The sequence below is a fragment of the Ziziphus jujuba genome, chromosome 4 (genome assembly GCF_031755915.1).
Source record: "Ziziphus jujuba cultivar Dongzao chromosome 4, ASM3175591v1".
NCBI classification, from domain to species: Eukaryota; Viridiplantae; Streptophyta; class Magnoliopsida; order Rosales; family Rhamnaceae; genus Ziziphus; species Ziziphus jujuba.
Genome location: NC_083382.1, coordinates 2515450 through 2530499, shown reverse-complemented (window position 1 = coordinate 2530499; position 15050 = coordinate 2515450). Strand labels below are relative to the sequence as shown.

The window sequence follows — 15050 nt, the reverse complement described above, 5'->3', positions numbered from 1 at the left end:
TGTGAGGTTACTGTGTAGTTATGACAGCTAATATAATGTATCTTTATATGCTTAATTATTGGTGGAATTGTGTGTGGTTCTATTGACATTTAGTATGAATTAATTTGAAGGTCTGCGGAATTGATTATATTAAATTATTGTGATTGAAACTATACTTATGTGTTTAATTATTTATTTATGCATGAAACTTTGTGAATTTGATAAAAGTGCATAAATTTAAGTGTATTATATAAAAATTCAAATTTTATAATATTATATTGTATTTTAAAAATATATAATGTTATAAAATATTTTTCTCGGTTTTCGATACACCATACACGTATCGGTGTTCTGTAGTTATGGATATGATTAGCGCGCAGATGGATGTGGATGTGATTAGCACGCAGGTTGTAATGTCTCTCGTGAGTTGTCATCGGACCGAGGGCAGGCAAGTTTGATATTGGCCATAGCCGTCCCCCTCCATGGCCTGGATAACAGTTTAAGCAGTGGTGCAGTGGGACGTCACGCGACCGTATGCTGGTTTTTCTCTTTAACCTCCCCATCAGACGGTGCTTTGGACGCTGGGCACCGTAGAACACCACTGATATATAGTATGTGCATCAAGTATCTTTTGTATATATATATATATATATATAATATTTATATGTATCACACCGTACGAGGACAGTAATCCGATGTAGTCCATGAAAAGCTAGCCTCGTAACTATGTTGCTTATGAGTCCAAGGGATTGGATGGCCAATCTAGGCAAGCACCTCGGACTGTATTGGTAGCAGGGTACATGCGACAGCTGGAATCATGGATTGCGCAACATGTTGGAGGGTATCGTTTGTACCCCTGATACGAGTGTATATTTGATAATATTTTTTTGAATTTTAAATTATTATTTGATCTCGTATTATTCTATTTATTCATAACCTGATTTTCTAGCATTATACTTAATTGCTTTTATTGTCATTATTTTTATTAATAATATTCTCGTTATTAATATTACAATTATTATTTATCAGAATTGTATTTACAATTATTTTCATTATTACTAATATTATCATCATCATTTCCATTATTTATTTTTATTGCCATTATTTATTTTTATTTTTATTATTTTATTATTTCTATTATTATTATTAACATATGATATATCCGGACAAGTATCACAGCCTACGGGCAAGAAAGATAGCCATTGGGCAAGTATAATAGTCCTTGAACAAGTGCTAGCCTTAGAGCAGGTGAGATAATCCTTGGGACAGCTGTGATTATGTGATAGTTCTTAGACTAGTGATTACCTTTGGGTAAATATGACAGATGATATTAGTACTATTTTTTATCATGAAAATGATTGCTATTATTATTATTGTTGTTGATGTGATGATTGTTTTACTTTTCTTCTTATATTACGCATTAGTATATGTTGTAACACAATATTTAAAATGTACGGCAATCAGTGGGTGGTGCGGGCGGACGTGAATGATTAAAGGTATAATTGGTTGTTTATTTAGTTGATTATTCCTAATGTATATATATATATGTATGTGTTTTATATAAATTGTTATTGAAATGCTGTCACTGTGGAAATTATTATAGTAAGGTAGGAGGGATAAGGTGGTACCATATAGGAGTGTAACTTTGTGTAGCTAAATTTTGTAGTAAGTCCTTCCCTTAGGAGAGATGTTGTCGGATTTTCTATTGGAAGGTTCGGTAGTATTTCCTTGGGATCAGGGCTTGTCCAGAGTCCCGGTGAAGGATTTTGGATGGGTCCTGACATGTGTAGTCCCACATCGATTAGAAAGGAGAACGAAGCATGGTTTATAAGCGTGTGGATACCTTTCCCTTGTGAAGCCTTTTAAAACCTTGAGGGCTGTATTGTAAGAGGATTCCCTAGGCCCAAAGAGGACAATATCGCATGCGGATGGTCTGGGCTGTCACAGATGGTATCAGAACTGGACCCGGATCGGTGTGCCAGAGAGGACGCTAGGCCCCAAGAGGGGAGGATTGTGAAGTCCCACATCGATTGGAAAGGGGAACGAAGCATGGCTTATAAGGGTGTGGATACCTTTCCCTTATGAGGCTTTTTAAAACCTTGAGAACTGGATTGTAAAAGGATTCCTTAGACCCAACGAGGACAATATCGCATGCGGATGGTCTGGGCTGTCACATAAGAAATTCAAAAGGAATGTTACGAAAGCCCCTTGAAGGGTGCCTTTGTGAAAATTCTATATACAGATAAAAATCAAGAAGATTGCCTTATGCGGCATGTCATTCAAACCAACGGATATTGGTTTCCTTGTACAGGAAGTCAACCAGTAGCAGGTCTTCAGGATTGTTCCCTTTTAAACAAATCCTTTCCTTACTTTACTGCTTCAATATTACTTCTTTCCTAGTCTGATGATTGAGATATGGTTTGGGGTCCTTGAATATTTCCTTCCATTCCTGGTAGCAGCTTTTGTGCTGATGGTGTGAGTGATAGCTTATCTGGTGTATCTGGTGTGGAGGACAGCTCGTCTGTATGTAGCTTGGCTACATGCTTATCAAGGGGATCATATGGTCCTCTTCGTACAGAATTAAGGGATGACATGCCCAAGCCAGCAGAAAAATAGTCAACCTGCCGTAAGAGTTAGACACATGTATTTTAATGTCACACACACACACACATATATATATATATATAAGCATATGTATGTTTAGCAAATTATAGGTTATCAAGTGAAAACAATCTCTCTTTCATTATAATCGACAAGGACAGTAACTAATTAATTTAACTTGCCTTTTCAGCACAAGGAGAATGCATACTGATCTTCTCTTGCAAGTCCATATGCTTGTCTTCATCTTTCTTAGCAGTACTACAAAACAACTTTGGGCAATCACTTATTTCGACTTCGAGTATAAAGTTGAGGCCACAGATATTAGTTTCAATAGTGCAGAATCTTGTAAGATTTTGGAGATTGCAAAGACTTACATTTTCTAGTTTAGGGAGCAGCTTTTTATCAATCTTTTCAACTTCTTCTTTTTGTGCCTTTAACATTATTATCTCTTCCAGCTCATGACATCCACGGACACTTAACTTCTTAAGCTGTACAAGGCTTTCGGCAATTGCAAATGGTAAAACATATTAAGCAGTGGCAGCCCCAAAGATCCAATTCTCTAAAATTATGCGGCTTATATGTTTCTGGAAGTTGGTCTGGCCATACTCGTTTGATCGATTTCAGTTCCAATAAACTCAACTCTTCTAAGCTAGGGAACGCAACCTGTAAAGATTCAAAAGTCTAATGTTATCAGGAAGATAGTAAAGGTATGTAATTATTAAATTAAGAATATAAGGTAATACTGCACTTGAAATTAGGGGTGGGCAAAATTCAATCCAACCCGTTCAACCCACCCAATCCAATCCATTTTTAATGGTTTGGATTGGATTTTCACATCAATTGGATTGGATTGGGTTCAAAATATTATAAATTGTATGGATTGGATTGGTTATGGATTGGAAATATAAATCCAATCCAATCCAATCCAATCCAAATAATATATTATGTAATTAAAAAATTATATATTTTTAATTTTTTTAATTTTTATAAGTTAATTTTAATATTTTGTTCATTTTTATATATTAATTTTTAACTTCTTTTTTTCCATTTTTATATATTAATTTTTGATTTTTTTTTACATCTCCCCAAATCGTGTAACCCTAAACTAAATACCTTACCTCCATTGCCGCCCACCACCAGTCCATCACCATAACAAAGCCAAGCTTCGATTCAAGACTGACGGCTTCAAGGCTCACAACACCAGTTGCTGCTTCAAAACTCAGGGGTCTCACGGCATCTGCTGTTGAATTTTGTCTAGGTTTGTCAATTTCTTCTCTTAATAACATGTAGGATGATGATGATGGCATCTGCTCATTCTCTTTTTCAGAACCCAGCACCAGTTCCTGCTTCAAAACTCACGGGTCTCACAGCATCTACTGTTGATTTTTATCCAGGTTTGTCAATTTCTTCTTTTAATAACATGTTGATGATGATGATGATGATGGCATCTGCTCATTCTCTTTTTCAGAACCCAGCACCAGTTGCTGCTTCAAAACTCACGGGTCTCACAGGTCTCACCGCATCTACTGTTGGATTTTATCCAGGTTTGTTAAGTTCTTCTCTTAATAACATGTTAATGATGATGACGAGTGTTTCTGTTGCTTGTGATCCATGGGATTTTTTAATCGGTTTTTGAATGATTCATCAGGTTGAAAGATTTCAATGCTTTTAAACTAAAAACTTAATCACTGCTTGAAAAAACAGAGTTCGTTAAGCATTGCCCTGTAACCTGTTCTCGAAACCCAGCAGAAGCCAAATAATTAGTAATCTTTAGTTCTAAGGGACAAAAAAGAAAAGCAATGCAGCTGTGATTGCGTGTTGTTTTAGCTGCAATTTTGAGATGCCTGTAATTGGGACCATGAATCATTTGTATTTTACATTTATATAGAAAATTATTTGTTTCCTATTTTTGTCTAGAGTTGTTGTTTTGTTGTCTCAATCTGTTGACATGTTCATCGTTATCTTCCTCCATAGGTTGGTTAATAATTTAATAGTGCATGAGGCTACGAGACAATGAATAAGAAACGGTTGGCTCATATTGATTCATTCTAAATATCAATTATTTCACAATGTGTTACTCTCTCATTCGATCGATCTATGTATTTTTAGCAAATAACATTATGGTAAAAATAATAAAACGAAACGTATACACATGTAGCTAGGTTAATGTGTGTTCTATAATTGAATTTTTTTTTAAAAGCTTTTTTTGGGCTACTTTTTAACTTTTGTGTTGATTTATCTACTATGAACTCTATTGAGTCATGAATGGAACAGCTCAATATATGCATAGCAATCTGAGCCATTCATATGACCCGTGAGTCTTGATGGTATTAAACGATTGAAATTTAAAAGAAAAAAAAAAACCTAAGAAACTAGTGGGAGTACAAATGAAATTTATTATCCGTGAGTCTTTTTTTTGTTTCCTTCTCCATGTATCTAGTTGAATATACATGTGCTTGTGAAATTGTAATATGTGTAAACTGCAAAGTATTGTAAATTTTTATATGCAGGAAAGTATTTGAGATTGTATTTGATTCGAAATTTATACTGAAAATATTTGATATTGTAATATTTGTGTTGAGATTTAGTAATTTTTGGTTGGATTTTGTTTTGTGTGGTAGATATGGATAGTGGTAATGACACTGAAACTCATAATACTTCATCAGAATCAGTAGCTTCTGCATCACTTCTTCCACTTCCACCATCTAGTTTCGGGAAAAGAAAACCATCTAGGAAACCATCCATGGTGTGGGATCATTATGAGAAAATAGAGAATTCAGATCCTAATAATCCTAGATGTAAATGCAAATATTGTGGCGTGGACTATGCTTGTAATAGTAAATATGGGACAAGTACTTTGTTGAATCATTTAAATCATCATTGTAAGAAGTACCCTTATAGAGTGCAAGATAAAAAGCAAAAAATCTTAACTTTTAGGCCCCAAAATGAGAGTGATGGGAGCAATCTTTTTGCTGTTGGTTTTAATAAGGAAGCATGTAGGCTTGCATGTGCTAAAATGATAATCTTAGATGAGCTCCCATTTAGTTTTGTTGAAGGTCGTGGTTTTAGAATATTTTGCAGTGTAGCATGTCCTAAATTTGATCCTCCGTCTCGAAGAACGATTGTTAGAGATATTTATGCATTGTATTTGGATGGGAAATTGCAATTGAAAAATACATTTTCTTTGAATTTCCAAAGAATTAGTCTTACCACCGACACTTGGACTTCCATTCAAAATATCAATTACATGTCTCTCACCGCACATTATATTGATTCTAATTGGATGCTTCACAAACGGATTTTAAATTTTTGTGTGATTCCTAATCATAAAGGAAAGACAATAGGGAAGCTAATTGGGAATTGTTTGTATGAATGGGGTATTAAGAGGGTGTTTACAATCACAGTTGATAATGCTTTTGCAAACAATGTGGCAATAGAGTATATTAAAAGGAAATTGAATAATTGGAAAGGGTGTGTATTGGACAGTGATCACTTACACATGAGATGTTGTGCACATATTGTTAATTTGATTGTATCTGAAGGGTTAAGGGAAGCACATGACTCTATTGCTAGTATTCATAATGCAGTGAGATATGTTAGATCTTCTCCTGCTATATTACAGAAGTTTAAGGAATATGCTGCTTAAGAGAAAATTGAGAACAATTCTCTTGTGTTTTTGGATGTTCCAACTATGTGGAATTCCACCTACTTAATGTTAGAAGCAGCTTTGAAATTCCAAAAAACTTTTGAAAGGTTGGAAGAGGATGATGGTCATTATCTATCCTATTTTAGAGAGGACGATGGTGGTAGAAAAAGACTTGGACCACCTAATTTTGTTGATTGGAACAATGCCCTTGCTTTTGTGAAGTTCCTTAAAAGCTTTTACGATGTAACTTTAAAGTTTAGTTCTTCACTACATGTTAGTTCCAATGCTTATTTTCATTAAATTTGTTCAATTCAATCTCAATCATGGAGTTTAAGTGGTGCTTATCTTTTAAGTGATATGGCAACTAAAATGAAGAGAAAGTTTGATAAATATTGAGGTAAAATGGATGATATTAATCCATTGTTGTTGATTACTGCTGTGCTTGATCCTTGATATAAATTGGACTATGTGAAGTATTGTTTTGGTGATATTTATGCTGAAGATGTTGCTGGTTTGATGACTAAGAATTTGATAGAAATTCTAATGCCTTTGTATGATTGGTATAAGGCAAGTGAAGTGATTCTTGATTGCAATCAAAGTTCAAAGGATAAAGAACTTGAAAGTTGTGTGACTAATGAAAAAAATTTAGAAGTTGACATTAATCTCTTGAGAATTTCCAAATTTAAAAGGAAAAAGGCAGCAAAGGAATCTATTGAGATTAAAAATGATGTGGATAGATACCTATTGGATCCTTGTGAAGATATATCAAAGAAGGATTTTGATGTTTTTAATTGGTGGAGGGTTAATGGTACTAAGTATCCGATCTTGTCCAAACTTGCAAAGGATGTGTTTGCAATCCAAGTCTCTACCGTGGCTTCTGAAAGTGCGTTTACCATTGGTGGGAGGATTCTTGATCCCTTTCGAAGTTCTTTAACCCCTAAGATGGTGGAAGTTTTAGTGTGCACCCAAAATTGGCTTAAAGCTTCTTCGGTTATTGATAGATTCTATATGGAAGATGTGGAATATTATGACAAATTGGATGCAGGTAATATATATATATATATATATATCTACATATATTGTACCCAATTGTTACTTATATATATACATATATGTTTAAATATAGTTTATTGCTAATTTTATTGTTTTGATCTTTGTAGAGCTTACAGAATCAACTAAAATAAGTGAGCCTATCAACATTGATTAACTTATGATTTACCTAAGATTTAAGGTTAAAAATAAAAATTTATGGATTGATTCTTGAGTGAATGAATTTTAATAAATGTATCATTTTACATTATTCGTTTTAACAATTTTAATTTGATTTTGTAGGAGTGAGATGAAGACATTAATATTTGCTATTTGATAAATGCATGAGATACACATTTGCTACATTTTCTTTTTTATTTTCCATTGTAGACTATGTTATATTATTCTAATTGTATTTTATGTTTGGATAATTATAACTTATTATTTATATTTCATATTTGAAAATTTTTTTATTTATATTATATATTTATAAATTATTAAGTTTCAACCCGATCAATCAATCCAAACCAATCCGATCATAAATCGTTTGATTTGGTTTGGATTTAACGTTTTAATGGTTTGGTTTGGATTCCACATTAAAAAAACCGATGACTATGGATTAGGTTATATTTCGGTCCAAAACCGAACCAACCCAATCCATGTCCACCCCTCCTTGAAATTAATATTCACCAATCCAGAGTGCCATTTACGTTGTGGCTTCAAAATTAATAGCATATTGTAAATTAAGTATACATATAAATGAAACTCAATACAATCAGCTAACAAAAAATTGTTATACTATTTGCCATGTTAGTTAATTGGTACATAAACTTGGTAAACAGCAAGTTGATCCATTAATATATGTTGTACTTTTATTGAATTCATGGTTAAACAATATACTATTTTCCAAATAATTAAATGATAAGTAGATGTAATTTGGAAACCAAAAAAAAAAAAAAAAGTGCATAGAAATGACAACAAGATTAATATAAAAGGAGGTAAAAAAATTAGTAGCATTTTAAAATTTGTGTGTGTGTGTGTGTGTGTGTGTGTGTGTGTGTGTATATACCATTTCGTTGAAAAGTGAGCATGCAGAATCTGCCATCAACACCTGCTCAGAGTCACTCCCTTGGCCTTCACGAGACTGCGAGCAGAATTGAATAATCTGGGGTAGAGATCCAAGATCCATGTGCTTTAGTTCAGGAAACTCAATTATATCTAATTGATCATCAGAATTGTCAAAGGTGACTATTGGTTTCTTTATGTTTATTATCTTTCCCATGTCATCACATGCGTTCACGCTTAACTTCTCAAGTTGTACAAGATTTCTGGCAATAGCAAAAGGTAACAGATACTTTAAACTATTACACCCGAAAACAGTCAACTCAATTAAATTTTGACATGTTTGTGGAAGTTGGTCTGCCCATATCCTATTGGAATGCAGATAGTGCAATTCCAAGACTTCTAATCTTGGAAGAGTAACCTGTAAATTAATTAATTACAAAAATTAGAGCTATTTAATTCATATATATGGAAGAATAGTAATATATATATATATATATATATATACACAGTCCGTCTATGATGCGGACGGTTCTCATGTGGACCACAGTATTGGTGATAGTTTTTCATAGTATTGGTGACGATTTTCTAAAAAACCGTCATTAATACTATAAAAAACCGTCACTAATACTGCGATCCTCATACGGACCGTCCTCACCATAGAATTTCCATATATATACATAAATAAATATGTATAACAGTCTAAATCGTCCTCATGAGATTGTTATACAAACTTAGCGTATATCCTTTTAAGGATATGCATATATTTTGAAAAAGCAATTTATCTTTAAAAGGATATTATGACCTAAGAGGAAAATTGTTATATATATATATATATATATACATTTTTGCTAAAAATGAATGCATGCCATTGATATCAAGCGCATGCCCAATTAATTTGTGACATATAATTCATGGGTTATAGTAAATTATGTACTCCAATTACGTTTTAACTTACCATGCATATCTGTGGGTGAGCATGTATTTTATACAAATATATATATATATATATATTAATAAATCAAAGAAACTAAACAATTTTAGATACCACATTTGAAAAAATTATTGTAATATCCAAAATTAATTAAACAAATGAAATAATTTTGTGTATATATAGAAGAAAATACTAATTTTTTTTCTTGAGCATTTAGAAAAAAAAAAAAAGCCATGCACCTCCAAAATCTAAAGAGTGAAATGATTGTACCTTTTGGTTGAAAAGTGTGGAGAAAGAATCTGAATGATACAATTGCTTGTTACCCTCTTTGCCTTGATCAGGTGTACCACTGCTTGTGTCAGTCTCCAAACAGAATCGAGTACGTTGTGGTAGACTCGAAAGTGACATATACTTGAGATTAGGAAACTCAATTCTATCCACGGCTTCAAAATTTGTTGCATCATGTCTTTCAAATGTAACTATCTCTTCCATCGTGGGGCAGTCGGCAACTTTAATTTTCTTAAGCTTGTTGGCAATGAAGAATGGTAACAAATTCTTCAATCTATCACATGAATCCACCTCAGCCTGTCTTAATTTTGCCAGTGACTTTGCGCCTCTGAGTTACCCATGGCATATCTTTTCTAAGTTCTTCACCATAAAAATATCAAATATCTCTAAACTTTATAAGACACTATGATCAGAAACATGATTGCGCTCCATTGATGAGTAGTCAATGATGTTGGATAGTATATGAAAAAGTGTTTAAAATGAAGGCTTAAATTTGAGGAGATTGAAAAAATACTTGTTTGGTAAAAGAAAAGAAGGTGGCCGAGACTAATTAAAATTGATGGAAGAGAAGAGCTAAAAAATACAGAAGGAATGCACGTTATAATTTCTTTATTTTTCAAAATTAATACAAAACAAGAGTACAAGCCCATATATAAGCTAAACAAGGCGGTTCCAAAGTAACTACCGCCATATGCATGCTTTGCTGTTTTCTTCTCTATACAAGTAAAAATACAACTCATGAGGACACATGTCAATCTATCAATTATCTAATCAATACATATAAAGCTAGCTTACATGTGGCAACTTGCTATGGCTTTAGTAAACAATTTTGACTCCCTTTCATTAATTGCTATCATCAATTGCAATAGTAATTGCAACAAAAGTGTAATTTCTTGAATCTTCACCACTCAACCGACTTTGCCAAATTACAAATTATTATTATTATTATTGTTTTTTTTTTTAACACCCCCTCTTAATTTGTAATTTTGGCAAAGCTCTTAAAGTCTTCTAGCTTTTTTGTTATTGTTGGTTTTGTAAAAATGTCTGCAAGTTGCTTAGATGTGTTGACAAATTCAAGTTTTATTTCTTCTTCTTCGACCAAATATCTGATGAAGTGATATTAAATTTCTATGTGCTTTGTCCTACTGTGGAATATTGGATTTTTTGTCATTGCTATTGTTGACATATTATCACATCTGATAATTGTTGGAGCAGTTTCTTTATGTTGCATATCTGATAAAAGTCTTCTAAGCCATACTGCTTCACTTGCTACATCTATAACAGATATATATTCTGCTTCTACCGAAGATAATGCCACGGTCCTTTGCTTTTTTGATGACCAAGAAATTGGTTTTGTACCTAAGCAAAATAAATATCCTGAGGTGCTTTTGCTGTCATCTATGAAGCCTACCCAATCACTGTCTATATGTCTGATGAGCTTGTTATCTACTTCTTTTGCATACTTAATTCCAAGCTTTTTGGTACCCTATAGATAGCGAAGGATTCTCTTTGCTGCAGTGTGGTGATTTTTACTTGGCTCGTACATGAATCTGGAAACATAACTAACAGCAAAGACAATATCTAGCCTGGTATTTGTTAGATAAATGAGGCATCCAACTAAGCTTCTGTAATTTGTTGCATCAGCTTTTTTTGCACCACCATCGTTATGCAACTTCTCATTTAACGCCATTGGTGTAGTCACTGATTTACAGTTGTCCATGTGAAACCATTTGAGAAGATCATTTAAATATTTTTCTTGAGAAATAAATATTTCTCCTTTTGCTTGTTGAACTTGGATGCCAAGAAAATATTTCATTAGGCTAAGATCTGTCATCTCATATTCTTTCATCATTGCTCTTTTGAATTCTTCTACCATTTTTGGGTTAGTACCAGTATAAATCAAATCAATAACATATAAGCAGACAATGAGAATATCTTGCATACCTTCTTTTTTGACATATAAAGAGGGCTCACTTGGACTCCATTGAAATCCATTTTGTCTGAAGTATGGATCAATTTTGCTATTCCAAGCTCGTGGTGCTTGCTTTAATCCATATAATGCCTTTTTTAATCATAAAACTTTGTTTTCTTTTCCTTTAATGGTATAACCCAAAGGGTGTTCCACATATACTTCCTCTTTAAGTTCTCCATTAAGGAATGCTGATTTGACGTCCAGTTGATAAACAGGTACCTTCATTTGAGCAGCTAATGCGAGAACTGTTCTAACAGTTTCCATTCGAGCAACTAGTGCGAATATCTCATTGAAGTCGATTCCTAGCTGTTGCGAATAGCCTTTGGTGACTAGCCGTGCTTTTTACTTTTGAATTGTTCCATCTTCTTTGTACTTGGTTTTGTAGACCCATTTGAGTCTTATAACATCTTTGCCTTCAGGTAGATCCATCAATTCCCACGTATCATTCTTTTCAATTATTGCAATTTCTTCATCCATTGCTTTAATCCAAATATCTTCTTTTACTGCTTCTTCAAACTTTTGAGGCTCACATGCAAAAAATGCAATATTAGTAGATTCATAGATATCTGCAAGTGAGCATACCTTTCTTGGTGGTGATTCATCATCTGAAGATATATCCATTATTTGGATTGGACTTGGAGATTCTTGACGACTTGTACTTGGACCAGCATCTTCAAATATTTTTGCTCCTGTTTTGGGAGTGTTTTCCCAATTCTACGCTGCAGATTCATCAAAGATAACATCTCTAGAAATAATCAGCTTAGTTGTTTTTGGATTGTACAGCCGGTAACCTTTTGACTTACTACTGTATCCAAGAAATATATATTTCTCTCATTTTTCATCAAATTTTTCTCCGTATTGTGAGGGGACATGTGCGTAAGCTATGCATCCAAATACTTTTAAAAGTTGTACCTGGGGCTTTTGTTTGTGCCACGCTTCATATAGAGTCTTTTTTAGGACAGCTCTTGTTGGAGATCTATTCAAAATATAGACGACAATGTTGGCGGCTTCTGTCTAGTAGTCATTTGGAAGGCCTTTCTCCTTCAGCATACAATAGGAATAATCAACTAAATAAACAACCAATTATACCTCTAATCATTCACATCCGCCCACACCACCCACTTATTACTGTACATTTCAAATATCATGTTACAAAATATAATGATGCGTAATATAGGAAAAAGTAAAACAATCATCACATCAACAACAACAATAATAATAATAATAACAGTCATTTTCATGATAAAAATAGTATTAATATCCTCTATCATATTTATCTGAAGGTAATCACTTGTCCAAGGGCTATCATATAATCACAGCTGTCCCAAGGATTATCTCACCTGCCCAAAGGCTACCACTTGTCCAAGAACTATTATACTTACCCAATGGCTATCCTTCTTGCCCGTAGGCTGTGATACTTGTCCGGATATACCATATGCTAATAATAATAATAGAGATAATACTAATAATAAGAATAAAAATAAATAATGGCAATAATAAAAATAATAATAATAATAATCATAATGATGATGATAATATTCGTAATAATGAAAATAATTGTAAATACAATTCTAATAAATAATAATTGTAATATTAATAACAAGAATAATATTAATAATAGTTATGACAATAAAAGTAATTACGTATAATATTAGAAAATTAGGTTATGCATAGATAGAATAGTACGAGGTCAAATAATATTTTAAAATTCAAAATATATTATGAAATATACATTCGTATCAGGGGTACAAACGATACCCTCCAACATGCTGTGCAATCCATGATTCCAACTGTCGCCAGCACCCTGCTACTAATACAATTCGGGATGGTGGCCTAGATTGGTCATCCAATCCCCTCGACTCATAGGCAACATAGTTACGAGGCTAGTTTTTCATGGACTACATCGAATCGCTGTCCCCATACGATGTAATACATACAAATATAAAATATATATATATATATATACAAAAGATACTTGATGCACATACTATATACCAGTGGTGTCCTACGGTGCCCAGCGTCCCAAAGCACCATCTGACGGGAGGTTAAAGAGAGAAACCGGCATACAGTCACGTGGCATCCCACCGCGCCGCTGCTTAAACCGTCATCCCGGCCATGGAGGGGGGTGGCTATGGCCAATATCAAATTGCCTGCCCTCGGTCCGATGGCAACTCACAGGAGACATTATAACCTGCACGCTAATCACATTCACATGCATCTGCAAGCTAATCACATCCACAACTACAGAACACCGGTACATATATGGTGCATCGAAAACCGATAAAAATATTTTATAATATAATATAATATTATAAATTTTGAATTTTTATAAGATACACTTAAATTTATTCACTTTTATCAAATTCACAAAATTCCATAAATATAATTTTGATCACAACAAGTCAATATAATCAATTCCTCAAAACGTCAATTCAATTTATACCGAAAATATTATCAGTGAAGCCATCTAAAAAGTTATATATAGTTAAATACATAAGATTAAATACTATCCAATAAATCATATATTTTCAAATATCAAAATCTCATAAACACTCCTGGATTAAATACTTCCTTTCAAATTTATATAATCCACATATATATAATTATATATTTTCATATAAAAATCACACACGTCCATATATATATATATATATATATGTATATATATTTATATATATATATATACCCAAAGCTTTAACCATATATGAATACACATGCATATATGCATCACATGTTCACAATACGTGTATATATATGTATAAATCTATACACATGCTAACTATAATTTTCGTATAATAATTCCAATCAACATACAAGCAAACTCACAAAATCTATAACGATCCTTTCACACCTTATGCTTAATATTATCAACATTGTCCACCTTAATTTGATAAAATACAATATGAACCCGTATAGCCTAAACTGGAAATTTGGGATTTTTCAGTATTTTGACAATTAATTCAAATTGATCATTTCTTTAACTCCCAACAATCATCAATAACTTAATTGTAGCAACAATTGGTAAAAACTTGTTCAATTTCAGTCCAATTTCAACATAAACATAACTTAGCTTCATCAATGGCAACTTTCTAAATAGTCAACTATAATTCACATTCTAGCTACCAATTTGAAGCTTCTGATGAGTGCATTAAGAATATACCTTCAATTGGTTCAACCGATACTGGAGGTCGCCGGAATCCTACCGTGAAGTTACAGCCGAAATGGGCTCTTGTCATATCTCACGAATGAGCAAGATTTGAGCCAATCCAAGCTTGGAAATGGACTCAGGGGACCTAAATTCATGGCAAAGGACCGGTCACATGGCAGGTAGCCGCCGGAAAACCAGCCAACAGGGAGGACGCAGGTCACCGGTGTTGGGCGCTAATCCTAGTGCGTCCATCGGCCAACTGATCGGAGATTCGACAGCCAGGCTCGCCTAGTCGTGGGCCATCCCATCACCTGGTGCATGTGGCCGTCCGATGGCCAAAAGAGATGCAAACAGAGAGAGAGGGATCGACGGGAGGGAGAGAGGAAGAGAG

At 33.6% G+C, this 15050-nt stretch overlaps 1 protein-coding gene across 1 annotated transcript; it reads left to right on the top strand.

Moving 5' to 3' along the window:
- Positions 1-3880: 3880 nt before the first annotated feature.
- LOC125422142 (zinc finger BED domain-containing protein RICESLEEPER 2-like) lies at positions 3881-6226 on the top strand. The gene is made up of 2 exons (XM_048472611.1): positions 3881-4124; positions 5202-6226. Exons 1-2 carry the CDS (start codon positions 3881-3883, stop codon positions 6224-6226), a joined length of 1269 nt encoding a protein of 422 aa, XP_048328568.1.
- Positions 6227-15050: the final 8824 nt, after the last annotated feature.